Source organism: Psittacula echo, assembly GCF_963264785.1.
Source record: "Psittacula echo genome assembly, chromosome: 4".
NCBI classification, from domain to species: Eukaryota; Metazoa; Chordata; class Aves; order Psittaciformes; family Psittacidae; genus Psittacula; species Psittacula echo.
Window position 1 is genome coordinate 93,871,160 of NC_137738.1, and position 19,310 is coordinate 93,890,469.

At 41.3% G+C, this 19,310-nt stretch overlaps 1 protein-coding gene across 1 annotated transcript; it reads left to right on the forward strand.

The window, feature by feature from the left end:
• Window positions 1-4,897: 4,897 nt before the first annotated feature.
• CIMIP5 (ciliary microtubule inner protein 5) lies at window positions 4,898-8,326 on the forward strand (the record flags this gene model as incomplete). The annotated part of the gene is made up of 3 exons (XM_080615651.1): window positions 4,898-5,157; window positions 7,460-7,499; window positions 8,135-8,326. The coding sequence occupies 3 exons, from the start codon at window positions 4,898-4,900 to the stop codon at window positions 8,324-8,326; spliced, it is 492 nt and encodes a 163-aa protein (XP_080471777.1).
• Between the last annotated feature and the right edge of the window lie 10,984 nt (window positions 8,327-19,310).

A 19,310-nucleotide genomic window follows, 5' to 3' on the forward strand; every position in this document is an offset into this window, starting at 1 on the left:
GCAATACTGCACTTCTTGACAGGATCGAGCCTCTAAGACTGACATTATGTGAAATAGCAACTTAAAACATTCCTCAGTCAGTGAGGCACACCTTCGTGTACCCATAGTTCTTCCTCCTCAAACATCCCTACTCACACATCAGCCCTGCAGTGCTCCCTCCCTGAAATTCCATCACCTTGCTCAGGTGACAGGTTTAAGCAGAAGACTCTAACATAACAGGCCAGGAGAGTCTATGAAATAGCTGCTATTTAATATTTTTTCAAATAAATCATTTCTGTTTCAAATAAAGCAAACTGCCTATCAGTGCCTAATGTATTTTGTAACACTAGAATATATAATAGGATGAAAAAAATATAACAGGTTTTTTACAATCTGCATTACAGCCTTGATTTTATTTCAAAGTGTCAGACTCTGTGTCACTGAAAGCAGACATTCCCCCAGTGGCATTTGCACGCTGCCGACGCAACAGACGCTCAACTTCCCAGGTTCTCACTGCACAACTCCATCAAGACAAGAAAGAAGTTTATACTTTTTTTTTGAAAGCTATGGCAAAACTTCACACATGATGCCCTTAAATGAACATAATTGTTTAACAGGAGTTTTACTCCAAACTGGTAGTTTGCAGGATTTGTTTTTGGTTTGATTGCATACAACAACCCAAACACTCTGCTCCCGCCAGCCTAAGACACAGCTTGTCAGCAGGATCTATTACCTCCAGGCTTTCTAGGGCCCTCTGCGATTAAAGGCTAGGGCCAGTGAGAAAGCAGCACAGTTCTTCTCTGCCATCCACCACATCTCTGCCGGGTGCTCAGCATCCTCTGACCAATCACCTAACACACTGCTTCCCTAGCCATCGACATGGCCCATCTTCCAGCCTGCAGTCTTAACTAACTTGACTGATCTTTATTTATTTGAGGAAGATGATGGTGACAATGTGAATGTCACTGTTTGAGGCAGGCAATACTGTTCATACTGGAAGATTAAATGGGGGTTTCCATACTATATGTGAAGTGGCAGAGATCTTCTGAATGGTGATCAGTTCTGGAAAGCTGTGGTCTCCAGACAGCTGCCCTCTCTGCCAGCTGACAATTTTGCTTCTGCCTCATATTCACACAATATGTACACTGTTTTCAAATGTGTGTGTTTCTTAAATCTCTGCAGTATCTCACATACACAAAATTTCTTACATGAAAATTGCTTTGTTGTCCACCAAATCACTTATCTGCTCTTCACATATAATGTGATATGGCTGTGATCCTTCTTTACAGGTTGGCTAGTTGAGAGACAGCTAGGCGTACCATGCGTCTAATCCTAAATTCAGCAGCAGACCTAGGAGAGGGAGAATCCAGAAATCCTTCTAGCTCCCTTTTCCATGGTCTTAACTGTACAGAACATGACATGAACATTTGGTAACACAAGTTTAGAAGACAACTTTTGTAGGCAAGTACCCCAACACAGTACTGACTTACGAAAACAGTGCAAACCAACTGTAGAAGACTTGGATGTAAAGGAGAAATCTGGGAAGCATAAATAAGCTAAAAAAGATTTCAAATCTTATCCTGCAATTAGAACCAGTCAGGAAAATCAGATCAGAGTCTCAGTGACTTTGACAGCACCCATTCTGGACCAACATGCACTTCCAACCACAGCGGCAACACATTCCTCTCCTGTTATTGTTTCTCTTCTGTAACTGACACATTCTTGCATTTCACCAAGCAATTTCCACTAAGCTTTACAGTGGTTTAGAATAAGCCTCTGAATTCCCTTAAATCTATGAGAACTTCCTGAGCTTCTAGAAACTTGTTACTATAAAAACAAACAAAAAAAAAAATTAGAATGAGCAGCTCAGAAATTGCCTCTGGACAAGGATGTCAAACACTGGCATAAAAATTCCGATTTTCTTAACTACTGTGTATTTTAAATATGAGGCAGTGCATACAGAGATAAACATTAGCTGAAGCCTTACATAATTTATACTGCAATACCCTCTTGTGGTCAAACAAAAATGTTTTGTCTAAACACCTGAACCTTTTCCTCCATAAAAAGTCTCTCCAGACATCTTTTCCTTTGACAGAGGCAAGTAAGTAACATATTTTTCACAGGTTAATTTGTAGTGTGCATCATCACTTGTCTGGAAAAACCAAAAGATGAACCTCAGTCAAGTTCTTCCCCAGAATGACGGGCACCAACACTGCTTGTCAGATAAACTAATCCCTAAACAAACTCCTAAGCAAAAGCACCACCTCCTCCAGTGACATTCATAACTTTTTTGAAGTTTCATGTCCCGAACCGAAAAAATAAGATGCTATAATCAATTTACATAGAAACATATGGCACGAAGCCACAGTAAACATCAACCTATTCTACTGCAGGATGAAAAGAAGTATACAGTAGATCAGGTGTACCAATCCAAACGAACTCCCTGCTTAAATGCCCCACATTGTAATAATGAACAAATAAAATGCTAAACTGGCAGAAGGTAATACAAGGGGAAACAGTTCAGTCTCTGCAGCAGTTCTGCTGAGCTGGTACTCTAGTAAATGGCGTAAATGGGCTAATAGTATATCCAGTAAGGAATCTAGAGTAACACCCAGAAATGTCATCCTTACACTCACCTGGATGTGCTTTAATGGTGCACAACCACACCCTGATGTCTTCTAGTCCCCACAGAAATTAGGATAATGTTTAAATTATCAGCTCTTACTGACCAATTTTTGGAAACAGCAGATACATTTTAAAATAATAATTTTTAACTCCAACTTATTTAAACAGCCATGATCCCATTCCCATCTATTGTTTCCGGGGAAATCGCTTGAACGTTATGAAGTGTCCAATGCCTCCATGTCGATTCATAGCTTACTTTTGGTTTAAGCCTATAGACATCCTAAACAGTTAAGACTTCCTTCATTTCTGAGGTTGTGGAGTCTCAGGCCAACAGAGCTGGCTGTAACCTAAGAATTCACTTTCAGTAAGATGTTTTGAAAGGCACTTTGTAGCCCTACACCTGCATCAAAACTATGGTAGTTAAAACCCCTGCATCTTTGCAGACACCAGTCAATGTCATAGGCATACCTGCTTGTAATCTTTCTGGTCCAGCTTATTCAGTGGCTACAAGTAGTCATTTGGAGGCTATGTACTCAACTCAATAACCATCTTTATTATTATGTTTAATTTGAAGAAATTGTCATCAAGGAAAGATTAGAATTGAAATAACACAAGAACTTTGTAAACAAGAATTAAAAAGCATTCCATGCATAGGAACAGATTTCTCATCAAGATCCTTCCCTGACCTGATTAGGAGCTAAAAATCCCATGCACACTGATTAATGCACTGGGTCTTCCAAATGTGCCCAGCTTCCTTTTAAAGCAGCTAGATGCTTCTAAAACCCCATTCTCCAACCAGCTGCACACATTCCAACTTGGACTGGACCCTGGAACAAATGCAGCAGAATAAGCAGATTCCACAAGAGGAACAGAGACAACTATCAGGTTAGGTTGGTAAACAGCTCGTTTCTTCGATTTTTTTTTTTTTTTTTTTGGCTGAAACAGATGAACAACACGATTCAGGTTTCAATTGCCTCAAAAAAACGAGCAAATAAACAAAAAGTCTACTAAAATTTCATTCAAACCCAAAGCAAAAATTATGGTTGGAGGTGGAGCTTACCTCTTCTTATGTTACTGCAATCTTCAAGTCAGAATAATTTTCCCAAATATAGAAATATTTCATGCATGAAGTGTTTGGGTTGTTGCATAGTTGCAACTATTTTAAAAGAAATTACTTGCCAAATTCAGCATGCATTTCCTGACACTGCAAGCAAGTAAGTTTGCCAAAATCCCCTGAAAAAGTAGATTCAAAGTTCATTAGCATTTACCAGGAAGATGAAGCAAGAGGCTAGAATTCATCTGGAGCTAATCCACACCACTCAAAAACAAGTCGGTCAAGAATTTCAGAGGAAATTTATACTTAAAATACTCCATTTTCCTGCAAGGTCACACATACTTGAGGAAGTGACTTCATACCACAGAAACCTAACAGGCTGACTGTAAAGATAAACACTGACATTTTGGACACTGTTTTGAAAATTCTCACTTTACATGCTAATAACTCTGTATTATGTTAATAGCTACTTAAAAACTACTTATAGTTGCTTAATACCTTCTGCAGAAATCGCTAAATACTTAAAAGGGACTTTTGGTGATCTCTGGCTCCCCTTTTTTTTTTAATCTGAAAATAAAAAGCTTTCAGCACAGATTCATTGAAATATCTCATTTTAAACAAACGAGCTCTGCCCAAAATCTATTTCAAGGCCCCAGCAGCTGTCCCACTGGGTCTCTGCTCTCATTCTGATGAATATTCACAAGTCAGGCTTGTTTCCAATAGACAGTAAACACACTAGGGAAACTGGCAGCTTTCAGGTTTTGCTTCTGCTACATAACCACAACAAAAGTCCTCCTCACATACTCAGCAGCAATCCCCACAGCACCCTTTGCTACTAAGCCAGACTTTATTGTTCTGAGGAATTTGAATAGAGGGTGGTCTCAGCTGCCAGCAGCAATCCCCTCTTAAAGTGGGAGTTTGCTGAGTACAGCTGGAGATCTGATGGCTTTCAGTAACAGTCTTTTCTTACAAAATTGCAGTTACCATGAGAACTCCCTCAACGTTCAAGCAACAAAGCAACATAAAGCAGTAGGAAATGAGCATTAAATAAAAGGGAAGTAAAACAGCACTGAACACTGCCTGTTAGTGCTGCCGTGCACCTTTGTTTTCTGAAAGCACTCCAAATCAGCAGCTAAAAGAAAACTTAGAAGAGATGAAGCCTTGAAAGTGCAAAAATGGGTTCAACCTTCATAACACTCACAATATACCTAATGATACTGGGATACAGTAAGCCTCAAAATGGACAAGTTGGGAAAGGGTTCTGGATTCAGAAGAAATACCTTGGTTAGGTCTCAGCAACCAGCAACCACATCCCTGGGGCAACCAGCCTTAGCTCCATCTGTGTCTCTTGGCAGCACTCAGCCCAGAAGATCTGTTCTTGCACAACCGGCTACTCGGGCTTGGGCAGATGAGCAGGTAACACTGCAGCAGGACCAGGTTCAACAGGATAAGATCTGGAGAGAGTCTGTGGAGGCTGAACAGAGAGGAAGAAAGATTTGGTAAGTCACTTGCTCCAGTTCATGCCTCTTCTACTCATCTTGACATTGGTACTGATGCTCCCTGACAGTCTTGGGGCTTGATCCCAAGCCTATACTATGAAAGGAAATTTTCTTCCACAGGGACTTTGGATCAGACCCTATTACCTCTGTTTGTCTTCTCTGGACAAAATCTATGCTAGTATCTCCTGGCATGCTGGGCTTAAGCTGAAAGGGATGCAAAAAATTGCATGCTAAGTATCTTTTAGCTTTATAGAAATTTCCAGAATGAAGATTTAAATGTGCCAACCTTTATAATTTATTGCAGACACACTGATACTATCACCTCTTCTCATATTCTTGGAAATGGCTGAAATGAGAGTTGAACAGTGTTCTGCCAAAATATGATTTTGTATTTCCAATCTGTAAATCTACTGACCATGCCCCATTGTTACAGTGTTTGAGCAGACTGAACTGCACACATACAACCTAAGCTTTAACTGTGCATACAGTGACCTTAAGGAACCCGAAATTAAGATCCTTTCTGTCTCTGCCACATATCTTGAGTGTTTATGGTTGTACTTCAGTACACAGCATGAACATGCCTGTTAGAAGAATATCCTTGGTAAAAACAAAACCAGTTCCAGCTCCCACTGTGCACTCGACAAGCTAAGGGAAGGGAAGGAAAAAGAACATCACTCTCAGGATTTTTTAGAATGGGAAAAGAAACCATCTGAAAACCCTCATCCTCCTCAGCCTTCTGGAGGAGACGCAAATCACAGCTCTGATTTCTCCAGAGACGCATTTGAAATCCTGTCTGGCTCCCTTTACCTGAGGGAAAGGCTGAGCCAGGACTCTTGCAAAGCCAGGGCCATGATGGCAATGTTACTCTCCCCCAGTTGTGTATTCAGACTCTTGCCAAATGAGCCCAGCACATTCCATACCTGTTCCCTAGCTAAGGCAGCAGAAGGGACTCTGTACCTGCCCCCTGGGGTTCACAGTCAGGGATAGTGATGCAAACTCATTTTCATGGGTAAGTAAGATAACAGATCATTCAGCTGATGCATGTTCTGCTCTGCAGTCTTAGCTACAAAGACAGAAACTCTTGTAAAAGGGTAGGACAGGCATGTAAAGGACAGATGCTTAAAACTGGATTCAGCAGACTACAAATGCTACAGCCTGCAGAGAACTGCCCTTCAGCTCTTCATCCCATGCCAGAACTGATGATAGGGAAAGCCTCCTATGTGTTGGTGGTCTGACTTAAAGTGGATATATGTAAATGTCTGAGACCCAAGCATTTCTCAGTAATTAACACCATCCAGTAACACCCAAATCTGTATGTTCAAATAGAGCTGGCATAGTAAGATAAAAATTTTAGGACCTCTGTGCTGTGGTGGTATACCAAAAGGTATAGTGATAAATACGACAATCATAAATTATCTTTTACGTGCATTTAGGGTATATATGCACTGGATGAGGCAGTGCAGCAGAGAAATTCAATGCTCCTAGCTCAACGGGGTACATGGCTCTGCTGTAGAGATGAACTCAACTCAGAAGGATGTACATTCAGCACAAGATCGATGAGCTTAGATTCAGCATTGTACAGACACAGGTAACCAGCTCAGAGGGTCAACCCTGGTGTCCCTTGAGTCCTGCTGCAAATACAGCTGTAGGTAACTGCTTTCTCTCTTGACCTCACTGCACTTTTACAATAGCAGGTGAACTTTCGTTTTTTCGATTTCAGACCAGGGAAACCAAAGGACAGAAAATGAAAGGACTTGCCCGACAGTATATATATACCAGACCAGGTATAGAATTGAGCTGAAGAGCAAAACTCAGGTCTTCTGACTCAGTTTACTCCCAGCACAGCTGCCTATCTGCACAAAATACTCCCATGGCATTTGCCTGCAGCAAATACAGCTCTGGGAATTCCCACCAGGGGCTTCTGCCAGCAGAGGATCTGTCACTTAGAAAATAAGAATCTTTGTCTTGCTCAAGTCATGGGTCAAAAGTTTGCTAGAGTGACTCACGATTTTCTTACTCATCTGCATTTGCACAAGGAATACACTGTGGACATGATATGCTCATCTTCCTTTAGCAAAAAAGCCCCACTCCTCATGTAGTATGAGGTCCCTATGGGAATAAAAAAAAGCCCTGTGTTTAACCACGGTAGAGACAGGTTTTGGTGCAAAGAGGTTGCAGGTGTAAGAGCTGGGTTGTAAGTATCAAATTAAGCAGTTAAATAGGTATTCAAATAAGACCAACATTAACTATTCTAGCTAAAGACAGTCAATTTCACACTGCCATTTTTCACTTCTATCCCAAGGTACCAGAACTGGAGTTTCCTCAAGGACTATGACCAAACGGTAAGCTTTGAACAAACATTCAACTGTAATCCAGGTTCTTTTTAGTTTTCATCTATTTGATGAAATATTTGCTAGTATTTAAAATTGAAGCATACTTAGGCATAATTGGCAAATGCTATAAGACTAAAATCTTCAGGAAAAATAAAAGAGAGCTGAAGTGCCTTCATCTGCTACCTATGCAGCAAAGAAATACAGTACACGCATGTGTTCAATCTGTTTCAGTATTAGCAGCTCCCTAGAAAGACAAGTGAAGAAGAACCAGCCTCCTAGGAGAAAATTTGTAAGATCGTGTCATCATGCTGAAATCCAAGACACTTAACTAAAAATTAAACAAAATACCTCCCACTTCATGACCATTCCAGAGCAGGGTAATTTCTGTCTCAGCTGACACTTTATGCAACACATTTGAAAATTATTCATTTCCCTGTGTTATCCTATTCCCACATAAGACAGGAGAAAACAATTGTTTATTTCTTCAGCACTTTTATGTACATTCGCTATGACATTTTTAAGTATATTCAAACTCTAATTTTGAGGGCAAAAGTGGTATTATAAATAATCTCAGTAACTTGTATTTTTGTAACAAGCAATGGATGTAATTCTGAAAACTTATTAATGGTGTTTGTTTTATCCAGGGTAATAAAAAGGAGCAGAAGCCACTGCCAAACTATATGCCTGTGTTCTCAAGCAAAGTTCCCAACTCGACCAACCAGAATATTGGCAGTCGAATGAATACTGAACTTGGCAGGGATTTGGTGAATATGGATTACTTCTTCATCTCCGGAGCACGAAAGAGGAAACTTGATGGTGAGCTCCAGCCTTCCTAGTACTTTGGTAAAAATATAACAGTAACAAAGCAAGTTGAATGGTTCTAGCCAACAGACTCCACAGCAGGTAAAAATTTCCTCAATCTTTTTCTCAGAGAGACCAATGCTACTCTTTAGCATGGATTTTCTTTCAAGAGCAAAGATGGATGTTGTCCAACAATGCCACAGAAGACATTCCTCATTGTATTTTGGGTGGCTGGGCCATATAAAGAGGGTTAGAACTACAGATCTCATCCATCTTCCCATGCAGTCTACAGTAAGGATGCCACTAACATCAGAAAGATCAAGATTACAGCCAAAAAGCAATTACTCCCTAAATTTTTATCTCCTGAAAATAAACAATTAATGAAGAACTGCTGAGTCCCAACATAAACAACATATTTCAGTTCTGAAAATCAACACAATAAAATCAGCAGCTTGTCGCATTTCATGTAATTGGCCAAGGATTCATCAGCTCTGCCATTTGCATGTTTAAGCTTGCACTAAATAATAAAATCCAAGGCACGTGAGATGTGTTCTGTGCTTTTGCAGCCTTTCCTGCTGAGGAAAGGAGAACAAATTTTTTTCACACTGGTTTTCATTTTTGATTCTTTAGATATGCTGCTCTCGAATTCCCTTAACTCTTTTTTTCTGGTTTAGCTGATGGGAACTAACTGACAAGGAAGCAGGCTTTCACATTTTGCTCTGAAGGAGTGTTGGCTCAGCAACCTGTCTGACACTTTTAGGATCATCAACCTTGAATTTAACAGGTTCACAGTTCCTAAAATCCGTGGTTGCCCAGGGAAACCAACATCAAGCTAAATCAGTGCAATACCTGAAGCCTGCTCACCAGTGCACTTTCATTACATAGGTGCAAACTTTGATAATGACTTACATATGGCCTTTTGACCTATATGTAGCTTCTGTAGGATCATGCTCAGTCCTCTGTGGAGATCAACATAGAAGCCATTAGCATTGCCTTGACACAACAGGTGGCAGTCTCTCACCACACTGAGGGGACCTCATAGCAGCCTTCCAGTATCTGAAGGGGGGCTATAGGGATGCTAGGGATGGACTATTCATCAGGAACTGTAGTGATAGGACAACGGAAAACAGGTTCAAACTTAAACAGGGGAAGTTTAGATTCGATATAAGGAGGAAGTTCTTTACTGTGAGGGTGGTGAGGCACTGGAATGGGTTGCCCAGGGAGGTTGTGAATGCTCCATCCCTGGCAGTGTTCAAGGCCAGGCTGGACAGAGCCTTGGATGGCATGGTTTAGTGTGAGGTGTCCCTGCCCATGGCAGTGGGGTTGGAACTAGATGATCTTAAGGTCCTTTCCAACCCTAAATATTCTATGATTCTATGATTCTATACCTATGTTTTGCAACTAAGTCATTTGTTTTTATGATTAGAACTCAGAAGGCAGTTCAAAAGCACAAGCGGTGGCACAAACAAGTGTGATCACTGTCAGCATCCAAACAGTCTCTGGGAAAAAAAAAAAAACCAACACGCAAAAAAAGAACAACAACAAAAAAAAAAAAATGGGGAAGGGGAAGGGGAGGGAAGGAGAGGGAAAGAGAAAGGGAAAGGGAAAGGGAAAGGGGAAGGGAAGGGAGGGGAGGGGAGGAGAGGGGAGAGGAGAGGAGAGGAGAGGAGAGGAGAGGAGAGGAAAGTAAAAAGGAAAGGAAAAAGGAAAAAGGAAAAAGGAAAGGAAAAAGGAAAGAGGAAAAAGGAAAAAGGAAAGAGGAAAGGAAAGGAAAGGAAAGGAAAGGAAAGGAAAGGAAAGGAAAGGAAAGGAAAAAGGAAGACACTGTAGAAAGAAGAGCCAAATCCAACTCACTGAAGTCACAGCACCAAGCAGTTTTCCTCCTGGCTTTCCCAACATAGACAGAACTGCAGGATTAAGGCTTTCAAGATGACAGCTAAGCTACCTAAAAAAAGGAGACCATATTATGCAATCAGCCCAAGTGGACTGATTCCAGTCAGCACAGACGTGAATTCTGATAGACAACTGTGTTCAGGGACACCAAATAGGAACCTACTTTTGAAAAAGTCATCTTCTTGTTCAGCTAAAATGCTTTCTGCTCCCTTTCTGTGAGCTGAAAACTGCATCAGGAACTGGTTTGTCTTCAAACATCTGAAAGAGGGAGAGGAGAGAAAAGATCATACCTTTCCTTGTCCCTGCGTTATCTTCCGAAACTACACAGGCCACTCAAGAAGTTACATACTGACTGGTGGCCGCTAACACTGAGAATCATTACACTTGCATGCCTTACTTGGAGACATATTGAGCAGCCTCAAGTCTTGATATGGGCCACAAACTCTGTATTGAGTGGCAGATGTCCAGTATCTGTTAGGCTTAAGCTCCTATTCATGTAAGAAATTTCATTTATAAAGCATGGAGATTTTGTTTTTCAGCATGAAAGCACACAGAGCTCCACGTTTCCTAACCTTCAGATGGCACTCACTCCACATCAGGTAATCTACTGAAAAGGACACTAAGTTACACAATTCCTTTTCAATTTCAAGCGACATTAAATAATTTCAGATTCTTGACTTTGTTTTCTGTGTGTGAATCCAGAGAATCCTTCCTCCAGAGAGTTCCTTCAAACTGGAGGATAGGGGGAAAAGCATGCTCTAAGCAATGCATGATTTAATCCCTCCACTTCACACTGGCTTTGTTTCAGCTGAAGCACTTCTCACAGTTTTGGGCAAGACCTTCCAGGTCTTACCTAAAAATGTGTGCCACTAAGCAGTCTAGAGAAGCTGTGATGGTAACTGGAGTACGGAAAGGTATGTCTTACGAGAAAAAAAATAAAAAGATTGGTTTTAATCTGAGGAAGAAACAGCAGTCTGGCAAGAAGATAGTCTTGAGATACATTTATAGCTCTGAAATGAGAAAAGGGATCATTTGCGCTTCACGTGAGTGGCAGACAATAGTAAATATCATAGGTTTAAATTACAGCAAGGCAGAATCATGTTCACTTTTTGGGAAGTTAGTGGTAAGGCTAATACAACACTGGAATTGATTCCCCAAGGAATCTCCACCTGTGAACGTTAAACACATCCATCACGAGTGATATATTTAATACAACTGTCTTTTAGTGTATGAATTGAATGACCATCTGAAGAGCTTTTCACCAATTCTCTGACTACACCAGAGTTGTTGGGATCAAAAAACACTTTGCAAACTTGGTTTTTCAAACACATTCAAAAAGAAAAAAGAAGAAAATCCTATTTCAGTTACACCAGGTTTAAATAGATAACACTTCTAAACCACATACTAATCACCTGAATTTGTTGACAGAAAATATATTTCTAATTCTTCTAATTACTTATAGCAAATGCTTTTCACAAAGTCTAGATGTGCCTCTATCTTTTAATCACACACATCTAAGAGGCTTGAATAGTGCCCTCCTGACAGCCACACAAGAATAATTCTCAAAGAGCACATTCATGTCCTTAGGTCACGTGTATCAATGCAATAACTAATTTTCTTTCAACAATTTCAGAAAGCCCTTACTAATGAAGTGTAGTTCTGATTGTGTCTTTAATCAGGTAAAGTGCCCATTGAGATGCCAAGCAGTCCCCACAGTAGGTACTTCTAGTGATTACATGTATACAGCACAGTAAGACCTTTATACACCCCTACATGCCTTCTCAGCTTTACTTCTCTGCACAGCTCACTGCAGTCCAATAGATCACAACAGGAAGGTCTGTAGGTATACCTGAAGTGGAGCCAAAATACACAAGGATTTGTGTATCAAATCCTTATCACAGAATCATAGAATCATAGAATAGTAGAGGTTGGAAAGGACCTTAAGATCATACAGTTCCAACCCCCCTGCCATCGGCAGGGACACCCCACACTAAATCATGTCACCCAAGGCTCTGTCCAACCTGGCCTTGAACATCGCCAGGGATGGAGCATTCACAACCTCCCTGGGCAACCCATTCCAGTGCCTCACCACCCTCACAGTAAAGAATTTCTTCCTTATATCCAATCTAAACTTTCCCTGTTTAAGTTTGAACCCATTACCCCTTGTCCTGTCACTACAGTCCCTGATGAATAGTCCATCCCCAGCATCCTTGTAGGCCCCTCCAGATACTGGAAGGCTGCTATGAGGTCTCCACGCAGCCTTCTCTTCTCCAGGCTGAACAGCCCCAACTTTCACAGCCTCTCTTCATACAGGAGGTGCTCCAGTCCCCTGATCATCCTCGTGGCTCTCCTCTGCACTTGTTCCAACAGTTCCATGTCGTTTTCATGTTGAGGACACCAGAACTGCACACAATACTGCAAGTGAGGTCTCACGAGAGCAGAGTAGAGGGGCAGGATCACCTCCTTCGACCTGCTGGTCATGCTCCTCTTGATGCAGCCCAGGATACGGTTGGCTTTCTGGGCTGCGAGCGCACACTGAAGCCAGCTCATGTTCATTTTCTCATCGACCAACACCCCCAAGTCCTTCTCTGCAGGGCTGCTCTGAATCTCTTCTTTGCCCAACCTGTATTGGTGCCTGGGATTGCTCCGACCCAGGTGTAGGACCTTGCACTTGGCATGGTTAAACTTCATGAGGCTGGCACCAGCCCACCTCACAAGCGTGTCAAGGTCCCTCTGGATGGCATCCCTTCCCTCCGGCATATCAACCGAACCACACAGCTTGGTGTCATTGGCAAACTTGCTGAGGGCGCACTCAATCCCACTGTCCATGTCACCGACAAAGATGTTGAACAAGACCGGTCCCAGCACTGATCCCTGAGGGACACCACTCGTTACCGGTCTCCAGCTGGACATCAAGCCATTGACCACAACTGTTTGCCTGCAGCCATCCAGCCAGTTCTTTATCCACCGAGTGGTCCACCCATCAAATTGATGTCTCTCCAACTTAGAGACAAGGATGTCATGTGGGACAGTGCTGAACGCTTTGCACAAGTCCAGGTAGATGACGTCAACTGCTCTGCCCCTGTCCATCAGTTCTGTAGCCCCATCACGGAAGGCCATCAAATTGGTCAGGCAGGATTTCCCCTTAGTGAAGCCATGCTGGCTGTCACCAACCACCTCCTTGTTTTTCATGTGCCTTAGCATGCCTTCCAGGAGAATCTGCTCCAAGAGTTTGCCAGGCACAGAGGTGAGACTGCCTGGTCTGTAATTCCCCGGGTCATCCATTTTCCCCTTCTTGAAAATGGGGGTTATATTTCCCCTTTCCAGTCATTGGGAACTTCACCTGACTGCCATGATTTTTCAAATATGATGGGCAGTGGCTTAGCAACTTCATTCGCCAGCTCCTTCAGGACCCACAGATGGATTTTGTCAGGTCCCGTGGACTTGTGCACATTCAGGTTCTTAAGATGATCCCGAACCAGATCCTCTCCTACAGTGGGGCAAGGGTCTTCATTCTCACAGTCCCTGCGTCCGCCTTCCAAGACTTGGGTGGTGTGGTCAGAGCCTTTGCCAGTGAAGATCGAGGCAAAGAAGTCAATAAGGACCTCAGCCTTCTCCAAATCCCGGTTAGCCAGTTCTCCTGACAGCTTCCGGAGAGCGACCACGTTGTCCCTAGTCTGTCTTTTATTTGCAATGTACCTATAGAATCCCTTCCCATTACCCTTAACATCCCTAGTCAAGTTTAAGTCTAACTGGGCCTTAGCTTTCCTAACCAGGTCCCTAGCTTCCCAGACGACATCCCTGTATTCTTCCCAGGCTGCTTGTCCCTGCTTCCACCTTCTATAAGCCTCTTTTTTCCTTTGGATTTTCCTCAGCAGCTCCTTATCCATCCAAGGAGGTCTCCTGGCCCTCCTGCTGCACTTCCTTCTAGTTGGGATCCAACACTCCTGAGCTTGGAGCAGGTGATCCTTAAATAACAACCAGCAGTCTTGGGCCCCCCTGCCCTCTAGGGCTGTGTCCCATGGAACCTTACTAAGCAGGTTTCTGAGGAGGCCAAAGTCTGCTCTCTTGAAGTCCAGGGCAGTGAGCTTGCTGCACGCTCTTCTCACTGTCCCGAGGATCTCGAATTCAACCATCTCATGATCGCTGCAACCAAGGCTGCCCTGGAGCGTCACATTTCCAACCAGCCCTTCCCTGTTGGTGAGCACGAGGTCAAGCATGGCACTTCTCCTTGTTGGCTCCTCTATTACTTGCAGAAGGAAGTTGTCTTCCACACAATTGAGGAAACTCCTGGATTGCTTGTGCTGGGCCGTACCTTCACTCCAACAGATGTCAGGGTGGTTGAAGCCCCCATGAGAACAAGGGCCAGTGAGCGTGAGGCTGGTTCTCTGTCTACAGAGTGCTTCATCCACAAATCCACATCAAAGTGTGCATCTTGGAAAATGCAGCTCTGTGCCTTGCTAGAGGTTCATGACAACCTGTAACTGTACTATCTTTTCTGATGTAGAATTAAGCTAATACCTTGTTTTTCTAATTAAATTAATTGAAATTATTCTAAAATACTGGTGGGCAACAACTGGATAGGAGTAGCTCTGTTCATACCAAAAAATCCAGTTTATTCCTATTTCCTGTTGAAATCAATAGTAACTCTTAAGCACTTGACATATTAATTACTATCTCTAAGAGGCAAGTGCCTGTTTAGAAAACAGAAGTTTCCCATGTGGAATAGATCTGATAACCCGTGTGACACAGGAACACTGTGTTGAACCAGACAGCTTATTTTGTTCAATTATTAAACTTCCCTTGGAAATGCAAATTATTTTATGTTGCTGCAGTCAGCCCTGCTCTGGCACCCAGTGTTGGATCTCTCTACCACATATAGCAACCTCCAGAAAAGATCTTCTGGAAATACCCAAGGTCCTAATCAAAACTGCTTTAGCATCTGCAAGAAGAAGATACTCTCTAGATGCCATTTTCATCTCAAGTTTAACAATCATTTTTCTTTTACCATAATTATCCTTGCCAACCAATCCTTATTTACATAAGCAGAATCCCTTAGAAAGACTGGATGAGATAATAGCACTGAAATCTGTAAACAATCAGTGGAAATTCCATTTATTAAAGAGATTGTGTAGATATTAAACGGTGTTATAACCTTCTTGTAAAGACTTCTTATGATGTATCACTTGTGCTCCAGTTTTAGAAGCTTTCTTCCCTTTTGCTGCCAGATCTCAAACAAGAGATTATATATGTTTAGACAATTAACTTTCTGTATTTCTTTTAGTTAAAGAGCACAAGTGGGTAGCTATATTAATTTAATACTTCTATTAATTATACTTCGTCTAGTAGACTTCTGAGGATTGCTAATATTAATTAAAACTTGGTGGATAAATGTTTCTAGTGCCTCCAAATTATGTGTGTTCTCATTTTGAGATAAACAAGTGTAAAATATATCTTTTTAAAAAACATATGTAAGTTCATATAAATCCGTATTTCTCATACTTTTAGCATAGTCTTTGTATATGCCCAGCTGGCATCTTAACTATAAAGTTTTGTCTCATAAGATCAGTGACAACTGTAAATCCAACTGTGTTTCTTAGAAACTGTAAAACTGTTTCTTAATGTATAAATTACTCTAAAATAAACAAAATACACAGATTTTCCTACAACAGTGGTCTCATCATGCTGTGGAAATTACTACATAAACAGTAAGACTCCCAAATAATGATAGGAGAGGAAAATTACGTATGAACATTAGAAGAACAATACTGCCAGTCCAGACATCATAGGTTTGCATATATTATTCATGTGCATACACATTCACAATGTTTGCTTTCTATAGAACAAAATTTTTGACTTAAGTTCATCTTAGAGCAGATAATAGTTGAAGTGGGCTATTCTTTTTGGTTTGCTGGGCCTCAAGCTTCTTTTCCTAAATCCTGCTGAGACAGAAACCAAAAATCCTTTCTTAAAGCAGGATGTCTTTCTTAAAACCCTACTTGCTGCTCTGAATCTATGTCAGGTATGTTTTCCCTCTTCAGAACACTCCATGTTTGCTTGGATGAATTCCTTGGAACACAAATGCTTCTCCAAGAAACTCAGAAGTTCTGCCAAAGGCTGAAGAGGTGCTTGCGCAGTTCTATCAATTGCAGCCCCATCCACAGCCCTCTTCTGTCACAGGGCATAGATGCCACAGACTGACTTCAGCTTGTAACCTTCTCAAAGACTCTCTCAGAAGCTGTATGTATCCACCAGTTCTTCTAAATGGAACTTCCAAGTATCAGGGGTTACAGTCTCAGCTCAGCACAAGACCTTTATGCCAGGTTGATGCAGCAAAACTGCCGTAAATGTCTGTTAACTGGAAAATGCACAGAGGAAAGTCTCAGCATATACTGATTGAAAAATTGCATTAAGAAGTAATCTGCAAATATACAGGCACAATAGCTATTAAAATTATGAGATTGGGTTTCACTCTATGACTTTGACCTGATCACTTCAAATTCTATGTCTATTTTACCCATTCATTAATGATCAGTTGTCATCACTGGATGCATTCTATGTGATCTGTGAATTAACAAATGTATTCATGTAGTAACTCTTATTTCAACTACAGCTATTGCTCAGAAAGAGAAACAAACCAAACCAACGATGTAGCGCAGAACCATCTGTAACTATCACAGTGCTTATTAGCAGTAACACAATTATATTTCTTAAAAGCCAAATGGACTGAAAACACAATGTCTGTATCAACTTTTCTATAGCAAAACTTAACAGAATGCTGACATATTTTGCTAGTGCTGTATTACCATAGGGCTACTTAATTGCTTTCCAGTGAAAAACATCAAAGTCACAGAGTGAAAACAGTACATGGCAGTGTTTCAGACCCAGAAAACCATCTTCTTCGCTGGAACAAGCATGATTATACTGTGGCTATTCCTCAGTGCTGGCAGATCCACTGGCAAGCTCTGGGAGCATCATAAGATGTCTAGCAAGAATGCAGGAGGCATCACACACCAGGATGTCAGAAAGGGCTGCCATAATGTACTCACGCTCTCAACTCTTACTGAAGCCCCTTATTTGAGTAATTCAGAGGTGAGCATGGATCTAGAATAATACCAGTTCCATATCCAAATGCTACAGTTCAACCTCTTCTCTGGGCTACAAGCTCAATGTAGATTTTCTACATAAAAGGGACAATTTCAAGTTTAATATGAAAACCCATTTAAGGAGTCCCAGAACAAACTCATCAATATTTTCCCCTTCTTTTATGCTCCTTCCAGTTCTTTGGCTTTTGGGTTAGGTTTTTAAGTCTGTGTTTCATATTTTAGGCTCTTTAAGTACTACTTTTTAGCTATCCTATTATTTTATTTAACATGCCATTACCCAGAATGGCCTTCAGTTAACTGAATAAACCGTTTCACAGAGCAAACACTGAACCGACAAGGTCCAGGGATTTTTTACTTATGGTAGTTTCATTCCATTGGTGATACTTCCATTCAGCCTAACATCAAGTAAACATTAAATAAATACAGCCATGTTTCCAATTTTCCACAAATATATATAACATATTGCATGCAAAACTAATGAATTACATGCAACCTCCAATGTTTCTTTTACACTCCTACCACGTACATTTGTATAACATAACCTCAAAAATGAAGTATGCAGGGATTCATTGGACTTCTTTAGGAAGAGCAGGTTCTTCAAGTCAGTGCTGAAACACTCATTCTGCCACTGAGGAGTCTCTCAGCCCTCCTTCCTTATGGTGAGCTTTTGTGACGACTATGCATCTGTCTTACTACTCAAGTTAGCATCCTTTCATCACAGCAGTCGTCATGAGCTATGCCACCCTATCCCTGTGATCCCAAAGAGGTCACAGTTCTGCAACTGTGCTGATATATCAAAATTCCTCTGTTCTCCACCCACCCCCCCCACCCCACCCCCCACTCCCCAGGCTGTCCCTATTCACACAGGGTGTTCACACTCCCTTCTCAAGGCAAGCGAGCAAGACTCCCACAGCCTGCTGTCCCTGGCCATCCCTGTCCACCCCCAGCCTTCCTCCACACATCTCCTAGGAGCTGTCTCCATCCCTACAGGTTCCTCAATTGTGGAACTTTCTTTATGTTAACCTAAAGCTTAAACCACCAATTATCTATCAAGTGAACTATTCCCTGCTGGCATGGTAGGCTGAGGAAATAATGAGCCAGAGTGCATTGTCTGCATTCCTTGCAAAACCACAAAATTCAAGGCGCTATTTCGCTTAAAAACTCAACTATGATAAGCCAACATCATTATTGGAAAAAATATTTCTGGTTTGGCTTTCCATCTCTGGTTCTTACAGAAAGATTAATTTCTTTCTTTATTGTTTGTTTTCAATGGGAACCAACATTTGCATTCCTCCTTGAGGTGCAGCAGCATTAAACCACTGCCCACCTGCTGTGAAACAGACAATCTGCGCTGTAGATCCAACTGTAATGTATTTATTCACTGAACTGTAATTTAAAGTGGTTCTGCATTCCACTGCAACTTATCAAGTAAAAGAGTCTGGAATTTGATATGAAACTAAATCATATAAGCAGAATGGGAAGAATTTCTTAATACTCTTCTAATTTTTTTTTGTCATAACCTTGAATGGGGCTGTCCAGCACTGTGACGGCTCTTTCTTCCCCAAGCTGCTACTTAACTGGAAGTTGCCAGTAAAAAGATGTAGAAGATTATCTTTAAATCACTTTGCTTAACTGACTGCTTGCAATGCATAGCAGGATGTACTTTTTAAAAAGCTGAAACCCTGACTGAAGTTAAATTTTTCATGTCTTTGTTCAATATAAAAATAGCTGAATAAAAAAATGCCCATGGACCTGCTTAATAGTTTGGGGTCAGTTCAGCTTGTTGATGACTCTAGTAGGATACAAGGCAGTGCGTACTATTGGTATTTTTACTGCATCTTGTTGGATCAGCATCCACACAGCAATATACAACTTTAAGTATTTATATTATTATTTTCAGATTAATTGAAATGACAGACACAACTACACCCCAAACCTCATTTTAAATGAGATAACTTCAGCTTCTCTAATGGATTACTCCACTCTATTTCAAGTATACAATACTTCCACAAGGCTGAGA